This window comes from Thermobia domestica, chromosome 13 (genome assembly GCF_964235325.1).
Source record: "Thermobia domestica chromosome 13, izTheDome1.hap1.1, whole genome shotgun sequence".
NCBI classification, from domain to species: Eukaryota; Metazoa; Arthropoda; class Insecta; order Zygentoma; family Lepismatidae; genus Thermobia; species Thermobia domestica.
The window spans coordinates 12,106,905-12,121,344 of NC_137466.1; the positions used below are offsets into that span (position 1 = coordinate 12,106,905).

Genomic DNA, 14,440 nt, shown 5'->3' on the forward strand with positions numbered 1-14,440 from the left:
TAATCAAATGTAAGGGATATGTTATTCGAACTTAAATAAATGTTTAAATACATATTATTCCTAAAAATTATCAAATTTGCTTGGAACGTGACGTGTATGTTCTACATGGCGTCCGACTGTTCACCAATAATATTACTAAACTCGGAGGCTACGGAATAAATTTAAGAGCAATTTTTGAATAAGTGTTTGGGAGGAATTTCTATGAAAGTAGCGTCTTTTCTAGGAGTATGAACAATTACTCCTATTGTTTGATAAGGAAAAATTTCAATGGGAAAATGTTGAAGCCTCCAACTTAAATAAAGTTTTCCCAACATTTATCGGTTCGAGTTGTTAGTATCAGACAATTTCTGTATCAATCTATACTCAGTAAAAAGTGTGAAAGAGAAAACTTATTCTACCAGCGAATGTACTAATGAAAAGCCTCCTAATTCAAGTGAACAATGCTTCAAAGATTGAATCAATGAGATCTTACTGCGTCTCAGCAGCTAGAAATTGAGTCAAAATAAGAAGACCCCATCACATTTTGAGAGTCAGTGGAGAACATAGTTAAGAACACTTAAATGCTTCTGGTGATCTGAAAAGAAACCAAAGATGTTCATATGAACTTATTGTTCATCTGATCTATTGAAAAGAGGAAGAATCTCAGACATAGATGAAAAACCTCACAAATATTCATCTCTTTAACAATTGTACCCGTTCACCAGGAATCACTTGGCATTCATCACACATAAAAATCAAGATAGTTTTCAAAACCAATGACCGAATAAAGCATGTAAGGGTAATTTCCGGATTTCCTATTTCAGCTTACAAGGAAGTTTCTTTGGTTGTCACAGAAAACCCCTGATCACACCAAAGAAAATACCTGATCACACCACAGAAAATCCCTGACCACACCATCACAGAAGTCAAACCATTTTAAATGTGCAATTTTTCACACCCAACGAACACAGAAAATATATACATGAAAGCAGTGATCACGATACAATCAAAACAAGGAGTTTTCATGGTCATTAGGTTTTCCTCTGTAGGTCCAGAAAAATCCCTTATGAATAGAGTGAATAAAAATAAACAAAATTCTGCTGAAGAATCCTAATGAAGGAGAGACTGTTCCCGTTGAGGAACTGCGTCGCTACAGGTATATATAAACAAATGCATATACCCCATTAGCACTCACTCACTATATGGCTGTTGGGGTATACTTTGTAGCTTTAAGTGAATAACAGTTACAGATTGTTGTTTAATCTGTGTAGCATTTGCCTATTTTCTTATATCAAATTTACATCAAGAAAGAAGAAATATACATATAAGTTAAATGCCCCAAATCAATGATTAATAAAAGTTGGTGCATTTTATATTTAGAAAATATTAATATTTCTAGTTACATTTTCTAAGATGCAAGTTCTTAGTTTTTTAAGCTGAAGTAATTCAAACTGGCTTCATATATTCATGGTCGATTTTGAAAGTTATGAATGCGTTACGCATAATAAACCATACTTACGGGCTTCATTTTCAGCGGATTCACCCAATTCATGCTCTTCTTTATACTGTAGATAGAGTTCCGAATTTGGATCACAGAAAGGTGGATTCTCGTTTACTTGCAGAAAGAATGAGATTTTGCTGTGTGTTCCATAGTTGAAATCAGTGGCTCTTTCTCCCATTTCTGCGCAAGTATCTTCCTCACAAGTGGAGCACAGTCCCTACAAATAAATTCCTCTTATTATTTTAAAATTATAGGAATTAGCTCCTCACTGTATGGATTGACGGTGTTAAAATAATGAGTAACCTCATCCATTTTATAAATGAAATGTTCTATGTAATCTAAGTATGCTGTGAGGCAGAAGTAAGTAGGAGTGTATTATATCATTATTGTTATTATGAAAAGCTTTGTGCTTTAAATTGTGCTTTAAATTTGTACTAGAGCATGTTTTTCCCAAACAGAACTTCATATATGTTGTACCGATATTTAATCGAGTAACTGAGTAAATACTACGATAGTAACTATGGATCAATAGCTCTATTTATTGCATTTTCAAACACATTGGAATTAATTATACATAATACGTGGGGGAAGGAAATTAAAATCATCAGTTAGGAACAGGGGCTTCGTTCACAAACGAAAAATATTAGCAATTAAGGGGTTTAATTTGTTACTGACAGACATCTTTTACTACTCTTAAGAATTAGTGGTGTGATATTATTGTTTTAAGTATACATGCTCCACCAGAAGATAAGGATGACGATTTAAAAGACAGCTTTTACGAAGAAGTGGAACGGATATTTGACCAACTACCGCGATACCATATAAAAATTCTATTAGGGGATTTCGACGCGAAGGTAGAACGAGAGGATATTTTCAAACAGATTACAGGGAGCGAAAGTCTGCATAAGTAAAGTAATGACAACGGTGTTAGATTCGTGAACTTTGCAAATCCAAAACTCTTATCGTGAGGAGTACAAAATTTCCACATCGCGACGTTCATAAATACACTTGGACCTCACCAGACGGAAAAACACATAATCAAATTCATCACGTTTTAGTAGATGGAAGAAGACAATCTAGCATCCGTGATGTCCGGTCATTTAGAGGGGCTGATTGTGACACTGACCACTACCTGGTAGCAGCGACAATAAGACAGAGATTATCGTTGAATAAAGGAAATATTCAATGTCTGGAAACGGAGAGATTTAGGTTATAGAAATTACAAGAACGCCAGGTAAGAGAGGAATACCAGATTGAAGTTTCGAATAGATTCTCGGCTTTAGAATATTCGGATTTCAGTAGTGTTGAAGATACCTGGATTAAAATTAGAGATAGCATTAAACTTTCAGCAAAAGAAAAATTAGGACATGCGGAAATATATAGGAACAAACCATGGTTCGACCTGGAATGCATTAAACTAGGAGAGAAGAGATAACAGACAAAATTGTGTTGGCTACAAAATCTGAATGAAATAATACACAAAATTTCTTAGACATCAGGCGGTAAACTTCTAAAATTTTAGAAAACCAAACGCGATTTTTTGAAAGCTAAAATTAAGAAACTTGAAGAGAATAGTAAAAATAAGAACATTCGTGTCATATAAAAGGGGATCAGTGAATTTAAGAAAGGCAATCAACTACGTGCTTGTACATTAAAGAAAGCTGACGGAGCAGTTCTCACTGATACAGATAGCATCTTAAATAGATGGGAAGATGTCTTCGACGATTTGCTTAATCTGCAGCCAAAAACTATGTGTAGAGAAAGGGAGATACACACCGCAGAATCATATATTCCAGAACCCAACCACACATAAGTAGAAAACGCTATAAATAAATTAGAGAAACACAAATTTCCGGGTGTGGATGAAATTCCGGCTGAGTTAATTTTAGCTGCAGGCAAAAAATGTGAAACAAGATACACAAACTCATTCTCCTTATCTGGACCAAGAAAGAATTGCAACAAGAGTGGAAAGAATCAATCATTGTTCCAATTTACATGAAAGGCGACAAAACTGACTGTAATAATTATCGAGGTATTTCTCTTCTGCCAACATCCTTTTAAATCCTGTCAAACATTCAATTAGTAAGGTTGACCCCATACGCAAATGAAATTATTGAAGAGTATTAGTGCGGATTTAGACGAAGTCGATCAACCATCAACCTAACGTTTACCATTCGACAAATACTAGAAGAAAAGCTGGAATACAATACTCCGGTACAGGAACTATTTATTGATTTTAGAAAGGTATACGACTCGGTTAGGAGAGAAACATTGTACAAGGTCCTTTCAAAATTTGGAATACCGCAAAAGCTAATTAAATTAACTAAGGTATGTTCAAATGAATCCCAAAGTAAAGTCCGGGTAGGAGATGCGTTGTCGCCATTATTATTCAACTTTCTCCTGGAATACGCTGTATGGAAAATCAAATAAAGGAACCAGGCCCTAATGTTAAAAGGGGTTCACCAGGTTATGAGATATGCTGATGATGTAAATTTAATAGGGGATGCTAGGAGTACAATAGAAAGAAATGCAGAGGTACTACTGAACGCTTGCAGTGCCTTTGGTTTAGAACTAACGCAGAGAAAACTAAATACATAGTAGTGCGTCGGGACCATAATACGGCAAGTTATGGATGAGTTAAAATATTATATAATACTTTTGATGAAATGGATAGTTTCAAATGTTTAGGATCAATATTAACAAACGAAAATTATATTCACGAAGAAATTAAATGTCGATTAAAAGCAGGGATTTCGTGTTATTGTTCAGTTCAAAATCTCCTGTCGTCGCGAATTCTGTCGAGGAATTTGACGTTTAAATATATAAAACGATAATCATGGCTTTTGCTCTATATTGTTGCGAAACATGGGCGCTTACTCTGCGGGAGGAACATAGACTTAAAGTATTTGAGAACAAGATCCTGTGGCGAATATTCAAACCCAAGAGGAATGGGGAATGGCGAAAACTTCATAATGAGAACTACATAATTCATACCGTTTACCAAACATTGTTACGGTCATAAAGTCTAGGAGGCTCAGGTGGGCAGGCCATGTAGCTAGGATGGAAGAAAGTATAAACGCTTTAAAATTATTGATGTAAGACCAATAGAAAAACGACCATTAGGAAGACCTAAGCTCAGATATGAGGACAATATTAAGATGGATCTCGCGGAAATAGGAATACAAAGTAGTAACTGGATACAGTTAGGTAAGGATGGAAGTCCTGGCTAACGAGAACGTGGCTTTGAACGTCAGTGTTCCATATTCCATGGAGTTAGTAAGAGTTAGATATTTTCTTTTAAGGCGTAGTTTAAAGAAATTACAACTTGGTACATTGCAAGAAATCACAAGTCAATTCTAAGTTGTCTTTGGACTTGTCTTCATTACTGTGCTGTCATAAATAAATCACATGTCGATGTAATGAATATAGATTTTCCAAGAGCTTTCGTTTCTATAACTAAACAAATCTAGCTCTTAAATCTCTTTGTATATTTGTGAATTTTAACGCTACTTGGGAAATTGAAAATATAAAGCTAAATTTGTACCTTTATATTCTACTACACGGTATTCACGAAATGAAAAATCACAAGAATCATTCTTAAGGCCCTTTTGTATTCTTTATTTACAAATGATCTCCCCAGAGTATTCGAAAAAATGGACAAACAATTCTTTAGACTACTCAATAACGAGTATGATATCTACAGATTTCAGTAAAATAAATGCCCGATGTATAATTTGCTGAGAAACTATGATACAAAATCAGCATGTTAACATTATATGGTGTATACATACAGAATTCTATACTATTTTAATAAATATGATTGTAAACATAAAGAAAATAAACATTGTGCATAATTTACATTTGGAAGACAGTTACACATGTATTATTTTACAACCTAGTGTAGTCTGTATTTACAAGGAGGAAAAAGGGTAATTCACCTTACATCGTTTTCAAATAAGAATCTATTTTACAAGCTGTTTGTAAGACCAAACTTAGAATTTGATCGGAATTACAGGGGGTTAGCATTTCTATAATTTTGGCATTGAGAATATACTTTATGCAAAAGTATTATGTATGCATGCTGTGGTCTCTGTTTTAGAAAGAAATGAATTATTTAGAGTTATAATAATGGGAATAACTGTTAGAAAGTCTTAAGAGGAATATTCTTTGCTAATGTTTTCATGCAAATGATATTAGATAACAGACGCATAAATATTAGTGAAAATAGTGTACTCAATGGATTATGGTGGACAATTACCTTGGTATAGGATTCATAACTGTCACATCGTACACCTACAAAAGCACAATTTTTGGAACCTATGGACTCCAGAAAATATTGTAAAGCTCTTAAATGATTGCAATATGGACCTCCATTAACTTCGATGTTAGAAAGAATTGAATTCCAATATTTTGCTTTGCTTGGCGGACACCTTGGTTGAGCTGCCCCTCCATTAGGATAGAAATCTAAGATGCCAAGCGGATATCCAATGCCCAAACCTATGATAAAAGGGATCAATAAATATATTACTACTAACACAACATAAATTTTATAATATTCCATGCTTTTTCAACTTCACTAATGATGAATTTACTGTATTTTCTTTTCAGATGTCCTTTCTGGTTCCGTTAAAGCAAATTCTGTAAGTTAGAATGAAACTAACTTTGTTGAGTAACGTTAAACCAATCTATCGATATTTTATTATTTGTAAAATGCTTTTCCACATTTCTCTAATGAATCGTTCGTAAACCATTTACTCAGTAAACTTTCTGTAAATTTACATGAATTCTAAGGATAAATTTTTCGTTATGTCACCAGAGTACAAAAGTATTTAACAAATTTTTCAAAGCGAGGAGTAAATTTGAATGAATCATGGATTTGAAATAGTTATTTGAACTGAAACATTTATGGAATGTTATTTACAAATACAACAAAGCACACAAGTGAAGATGAACTTACGAATTGAAAAAAGATATTTTATTACATCTAAGGTATTCCAGGGTAATTATGAGACATTTTGCATAGTATTGCAAATATATCCAAAACTGCACTACTTAGGAGAAGAACCAACATATTATAATCCTCCTGTCTGTTTGTCGATTTCGTATGATTTTACAAAAGGAAAGAGGAAAAAATGAAAAATTTGTCTCATATTTCCTCTGCCAATGGGGAAATATGAGATAACCATGAGGCAAAAGTAAGACACTACTCTCCCTTCATTCCTGAATAACATTGAAAGTTGCTAGGAGAAATTGGAGATAGGGAGGGGCATGTGCGACGCACCTGTATATTTTTTGTTACAAGTGGATGAATATTATATGGTAATACTGATGTGTATATGAATGATAATACAGAAACAGAAACTCAGCAGATGTGAAACTATATTACAGTAAATGGATACAGAAGATATATTCTTATAAGAACAGTTAAACTTAACTCACTAAGACAATGAATGTAAAATAGATTTCTTAATTCACTTGAGAATCTACTTGAACATTGAATAGTGCTACAGTATCTAACATATGAATACGTAACACTACAATGAACGTACAGTTTGAAATAGTTAAGAGGTTTACATTGTTAAACTGAAGAAATGATTTAAACTTACTAGTAAAGACTAACGATTACTACAAAACTGAAAGATAAATTTACTTAAAGCTCAAGAATATGTGCACAATGCAAATTCAGCTGGCTTTAACTCTGAGACTTAGTACATAGAGAAGACTATTTACAACAATATATCTATTGTGTCCCTTCTTCAAGAATATCCACTGGATGGGGATAAATGAATCGAATTCTTCCCTCAACTGGTGAGATATCTGAAGAAGGCAATTTTCCAATCACTTGACTCTTGTTAAGTGATACATCACCATCATTTAAGCGAAATGTAATTTTCAGATTACAAAATTGGTACTTGTAGATATTCTTCCATTTGCTTAGAGGGTTTCCAGTATTCTCAGGATTAAGTGGTTGCAGACAGAAGTTCTTAACGCAGACATTACGAGGCTTGTTCACGCCAAAAGGAACTTGTAAGTCATTTTGTGTTAGTATTGCATACCAGAACATACCTAATTTTTAGAAAGGACGAAGTCCTACTTTGCCATTATTTCGAGGTTTTCAGCCAATTTCCTTTCTTGAATAACACTTAAAGCACTATTACATCCTTGCCTCTATGTGTTTTTGTGGTTTCATCTGGAGATAAGAGATTTGTCAACACAATAATGTTACAGGAGCACGCAAAGACAGTTTTGCAGGTGCTATAGCTTAACCTGCATGCTTTCGTGATTGTTTATAAATTTTCGATATTTGCACAGAATTTCGAACCGTGATTTTTGTTCGTAGTCCATTAAATAGTTGAAATGTGATTTCCATAATACTTGAAACACAAAAAAACAAAACAAAAAAAACCCATCAGAACTAGAAATAGATAAATGTCTCATATTTACCCATAGAATGTCTCATATTTTCTCAAAATTTTGTCTCAAAATTACCCCATGGATTTAGTACAAAATTATACCCACAAAAACAATGACAGAAATCGTTTCCTTCTTCTGAATTTTTTCTCATGACCTCAACCATGCAAACCCTAAAGAATCTGTGATGTTTTATTACAAAGATTTCTGGAAAGTTTTATCATGTTATTAAAAGGTTTTTTAGGTAAAAGATAAGAAATATTACAAATATTCATACCACAAATTGTGAAGTTGTAGGAGACGTTCAGTAAATATAGTTTTGAAATGCCCAGGAAAGGGACTTATATGTTATACAAAAGCTATCTTCATATCATGTACACTGGCTTAATAACACCAGTGTTTCATATTTGCCTCTAGTTTTGCGTGTCTAATAATTACCCTGGGTTACCCTACTACTGTAATAATATATATGATTGTATAAACCATTCCAAATCTAGTGTTCCGGCTTTCAGACTTACCCGTGAAAGCAATTGGTCTAGAGGCAGAATGACAAACACATATAAAAGATCCTCTTTTTGGAAATATGAAATGAATGTAATTTAGAAACGAACAAATTAAAGATTCATCTTGATAACATTTCTCAGATTAATTATTGTATGAATTTTTTGACTGTTATTAGTAGTACACTATATTAGACGATGTTATCACAATTAATTTTAGTGAAATATATAAGCATGGGGAAGTCTTATTGAATAAGACTGAAAATTCTTGAACTTTTGTTGAATTCTAATTACTAAGACTTCTTGTTAGTGCATTGTATTATCTTCTGAACTTTTACCCAAGAACAGTGAGAAAACGCGTTTTCAGATCAGAAAGTCAAAATATGCAACTAGTCGTTGATAAAATAAAGCTGTCATTTCTACGAGGTAAGGATTTACTTATATGTGGACGCTTGGATGTCAAATGTGTTAACTCCAAACTGGAAATTGTAATGAGCGAATTTTGAAATTCAATATCTCATTAAAAATTCGTATTTCTTTTATAGTTGCAAAAAAAAAATATAATAAAAATAAAATAAAAATTAAAAAACTTAAAAATGAAGTGTATCTTTTATTGGTGATAATAAACAAGATTCTCTTGATGCCATTTATATGAGATATTGAAGTTCAAAGTTTTCTCCTGGAACATTCAATTTTTGAAGTTACACCAGTTGAGATTCAAGGAGTCTTTATGTGGTGGTGAACTAAGAAATCAATTTCAGTGTATTCGCTCTAATACCAGATACTATGTGAAGCAAAGTAAAAACATGTCTTTGCGATGTAAATAGATATCCTTATCCTCACAACTCGAGAGTTGCTAATTTTTTTAACGATCTCTACTATTACATTTATGCATCAGTAGTCGCTAACTTCGAAAGAAGGTTCTAAACAAATTCTTTCAGTGAATTTTACTTTTTTCTTAATGGTGGGAAACGTAACTCAAAATATACATTAAGGTTTTCTTGATACCATGCATTTGTATCCTTGAAGTTCAACCACAAAATATTAATACACTACGTATTTAACGGCAATATTTTTATTGTTATTTAAAATGCTATAGATATTTAAATGAAACTAAAAGTTTTCAATGATGAAGGTAAAAACCGGAAATACCCATAAACAATTCAACCAGTATGAACTGGATGTGCACTTAATAGTGCCAGTACAATGTTCCTTAATGAGATATTACGCATACGTACTCACGAACAACTTGGGAAAACTGAACACTGGAGGTCAATTTGTATTTAGTCATACATAGGAAGTGCTTAAGAATGTTCTCTGCTAACTTTTCCCCAAAATGTTTCCGTCCGTCATCAGGAGGGATTTGTTGAGCAGTTTTGTTATTCAGAATGTCTGTGAGTGAAGCATCTGTTTAACACATAGACTTACAAAGCAGGATATAATTGTTTTCATAATTTTCTGTGTCGCCATCGAACAACTATCTATATTTCACGGGCTTAACTCAAACGATTTTGCAAGAATTTTATGATGGTTTGGAATATCCAAACAAATATTCAATTTATAGGGTAAAGGTAAAGGATTGTTAACGTAAATGAAACCGGATTGTTTCCTAACAACGAATTTGCAGGAACGGTTTCGGCCCCTAGAGGATTTCCTGTTATCTGCCAAGTGTAAAAAAGCGATGAAAATGTGCCAGCGATTACCTGTTACAACACAACTAGAATACTTTTCCCACCCTTTGTAATTTTCATAGAAAAACTACTGAAAGTTAAATTTTTATATGCTTTACCATAAACTCTGAAGTACTCATGACTAATTTCTGATAACCTCTGCCACAGTAGGCACGACATCCTTGTAAATGACTACGTACAACATTCAATATGTTACAACAGGCGTCTCTTACCGACTCTGTACTCCTCAAGCAAGCTTGCTATCAATGTATCTTTACGCATCCAAGCAGAATAGTAACAAAGGCACAGTTTACACTGCCTATTCAGTCAAGCGTGAGGAAAAGCTGCTATAGTTGCAAATGTGTAGTTGGCTTTGCAGGCACTGGAATTTATCCACTAAACAGATTGGGCACACGAAACAACAAATTTGCTCGTAGTCAATCCTCCTATGAAGCTCAACATGAATCGTCATCCAATATTGAACAGAAATGTCAAAATCCAGGGAGGAGGCATTTGGCAGGCCCCCCTTCGTTTTGCTAAAATATACTCTTAGAGGGTAAAATAAGACCATCTACATAAAGCTCAGAAATATTAACTTCTTCCGATCACCTTATGAAATTGAGGACACGGGAAGGTAAGGTTCTCCGATTCATATCATGTTAGAAAATACTTTGGCAACTGGCAATATATACGAGTATTGTGGAAAGCAAGTACAGACTCTGGGGCAAAAACCCGTTAAGTCCAAAAAGTGAAAGCGTAAATGAGATAACCTATAAGGGTTTCTCGCCATCCGATTTTCATCAAACTTAGCAAATATATACTAGACCGAAAATAAATCGACACGTATACTTTGTTTCTTTCGGGAAATAGGTTAAGGGGGACAAAGGGCCCCTTTTCAAAAAAAGGGTTCCCTTGACTAAGAGCGCCACATTAAAGAAACGAAACTCTCAATGTGGAAAGATGACTTCAAAGTAGGAAATACGGGTATTTTGTCGTTTTTGCGAGAAAAGAATTTCAGAGAGTAATGGCTCCCTCCGAAATGACAAAGGGCTCTGCACAATCCTTACGGAAATTAGATTTCAGTGGAATTACTTGAAATCGTGATATGTTTTAGATATTGTGTACCTGACAAAACTTCTCAATGGGAACAGCCAAAAATCACTGACCCTTTGGCCACTACAGGGTCACTTTTTTTAAAACACCCGAAGATAATGATATTTCGAATTCCAGTAAAAATGACTGAAACCGTGAATAGTAGGCCCCCGCGTTCGCCCGAATGACTCATCCTCACTCTCTTTTATGACCGGGGTCAAAGGTCAATGACCTTGGCCCGGGTCAATGACCTAGGGGTACCTAGGACCACCCCCTCTAAATTTTGGCAGGGGTACCTTGGCCCACCCCCTAAATTTTGGCAGGGGTACATATGACCACCCCCCTTAAATTTCGGAAATTGCCAAATCTAAAAATTTGGTATGGTAGCGTAGGACCATAGTATGTACCTCTATCAGTATTGGGTGTCTATGTCGTTCCCTTTCATGGGTAAAAAATTGCCAAAAATTCAAATTTCGGGGGTTTTTGACCTAATTTATCCCCTTTGATGACGTATTATTACCCTATATAGTTATATGGGCGTATACAGGGGTCCATTACCTTTCATAACATATGGGTATATTAATGCACCCCTTGAAAAATTTGGGAGGGGTACCATGGCCCACTCCTTAAATTTTAAAAACTGCCCAATTTCAACATTGGGTATTATAGTACAGGACCCTAATATGTATCATGATAAATTTGGGTGGTCCACCTCATTCCCTTCTAGGGGTACAAAATTGCCAAAATATAAACGTAAGCAATACGTTGTACCACGTGTTTGGTTTTCGACCTAATTTATCTCCTTGGATGAGGTCCTATTACCTTATATGATTATATGGTCATGTATAGGGGTCCATTCCCTATCATAAGACATAGGTACATTTGTGCACCCCGGGAGGGGTACCTTGGCCCACCCCTTTAATTTTGGAAATTGCCCAACTTAAACATTTGGTATTATAGTATAGGACACTAATATAGATCACTATAAATTTGGGTGGTCCACCTCGTTCCCTTTTAGGGGTACAAAATTGCCAAAATTTTAGTACAACCATGTGTTTGGTATTTGGTACATTTTTATCCCCCTTTGATGAGGTCCTATTATCTTATATGATTATATGGTCATGTATAGGGTCCATTACCTTTCATAAGATATGGGTATATTTGTGCACCCCGGGGGGGTACTTTGGCCCACCCTTAAATTTTGGAAATTGCCCAATTTAATCATTTGGTATTATAGTACCGGATCCTAACATGTATTATGATAAATTTGGATGGTCCACCTCGTTTCCTTCTAGGGGTACAAAATTGTCAAAATATAAACGTAAGCAATACGTTGTACCACGTGTTTGGTCTTTTGGCCCAATTTATCCTCTTGGATGAGGTTCTATTACCTTATATGGTTATATGGTTATGTATAGGGGTCTATTCCCTATCATAAGACATAGGTACATTTGTGCACTCCTTTAAAAATTTGGGAGGGGTACTTTGGCCCACCCCTTAAATTTAAGAAATTGCTCATTTTATATATTTGGTATTATAGTACTGGACCCTAACATGTATTATGATAAATTTGGGTGGTCCACCTCGTTCCCTTTTAGGGGTACAAATTGCCAAAATATAAACGTAAGCAATACGTTGTACCACGTGTTTGGTTTGACCTAAGTTATCCCTTGAATGAGGTTCTATTACCTTATATGGTTATATGGTTATGTATAGGGGTCTATTCCCTATCATAAGACATAGGTACATTTGTGCACCCTGGAGGGGTACTTTGGCCCACCCCTTTAATTTTGGAAATTGCCCCTTTTACATGTTTGGTATTATAGTATAGAACCCTAATATATATTACTATAAATTTGGGTGGTTCACCACGTTTTCTTTGATGGGTACGAAATTGCCAAATTTTAGTACAACCACGTGTTTGGTTTTGGCTCAATTTATCCCCTTGGATGAGGTCCTATTAACTTATATGGTTATATGATCATGTATAGGGGTCCATTCCATATCCCCTTAAATTTTGGAAATTTTCCAATTTAAGCATTCGGTATCATAGTACATGACCTCAACATGTATCATGATAAATTTGGGTGGTCCATCTTGTTCCATTTCATAGGTAAAAATTACTAAAATATAAACATAAGCAATATGTTGTACCATGCGTTTGGTTTTTGGCCCAATTTCTTCCCTTTGATGGGGTTCTATTACCTTATATGGTTATATGGTCATGTATATGGGTTCATTTCCTATCATAAGACATGGGTACATTGACGCACCCCTTGAAAAATTTGGGAGGGGTATCTTGGCTCATCCACTCGGTTTTAGAAATTGTTTTAATATAAGCATTTGGTATCATAGTACAGGACTTCAATATGTACCACTATAAATTTGGATGGTCCACATCGTTCCCTTTCATGGGTAAAGAACTACCAAAAAACGAATTTCGGAGGTTATTGACACCTATTTAGCACGTTATATGGTTTATTACCTTTATATGTTTATGTTCCCTTTTAAATTTGGGAATTATCAAATAACAAAATTCGGTAAACGTTTTCTAGGACCCATTGGTGTTCCTCTTATGGCCAAATATTCAAAATTTAAATGTTATTGACCGGCTTTATTATTGAATAAGTACAGGATTTATTACTTTTTTCATAAGACACAGGTGTATTTGTGTACCAATCTTAAATTTTGGGAGGGGGTACATTTCTTATTGTCATATCAATAATTGGTAATTGTTCTTTGGGTAAATCATTGTGATCACGTGATCAGTTATTGACCTATGATGGGATTAGGAGTCCAGGACATTGGTACATTGAAACTTTGTAGGGTAATTTGAGAATGCGTCATTGGTATTGATTATTACAGCCAAATATAAACGTAAACAAGACGTTGTACCACGTGATTGACCTTGATGAGGTAGTGTACAGGGATACATAGCTAACCTTATTGAAACTTATGACTCATAGTCTTAAGGGAATACATGCTACAACACTGGCAAAGTTATTGTTGATGCAATTTGATTGGCTGATCACTATCTTTCGTGCAATCTGATTGGTTGATCACTATCTTTCGTGCAATCTGATTGGTTGATGAGTTTTAAATCTTTGCTGTATTCAGTTTTTAAGTTTTGTTTTACATTTAAAAATCTTGTTTTCGTTCAACATTTTGCACTCAATGATAAATATGATCAAAACCGTTTATTTGTTAATCGAATAGTTAAAAACCGGATAAAGTTTGACGGTTAACCGTGAAACGTAAAAATTTTTTAGTTTGAAATTTTTTTTTTG

The 14,440-nt window shown here is 34.5% G+C and overlaps 1 protein-coding gene across 7 annotated transcripts in view; it reads right to left on the reverse strand.

The window, feature by feature from the left end:
- Positions 1-14,440, reverse strand: part of LOC145669121 (pancreatic triacylglycerol lipase-like) — a 210,676-nt gene that overhangs the window by 14,389 nt on the left and 181,847 nt on the right. For all 7 annotated transcript variants that reach the window (XM_081737466.1, XM_081737468.1, XM_081737465.1 and 4 more), the window contains 2 exons: positions 5,739-5,977; positions 1,499-1,697 (listed from right to left, as the gene is read on the reverse strand). In XM_081737466.1, coding sequence (XP_081593592.1) covers positions 1,499-1,697; positions 5,739-5,977 — 438 coding nt within the window. The remainder of the gene's footprint in view (positions 1-1,498; positions 1,698-5,738; positions 5,978-14,440) is intronic.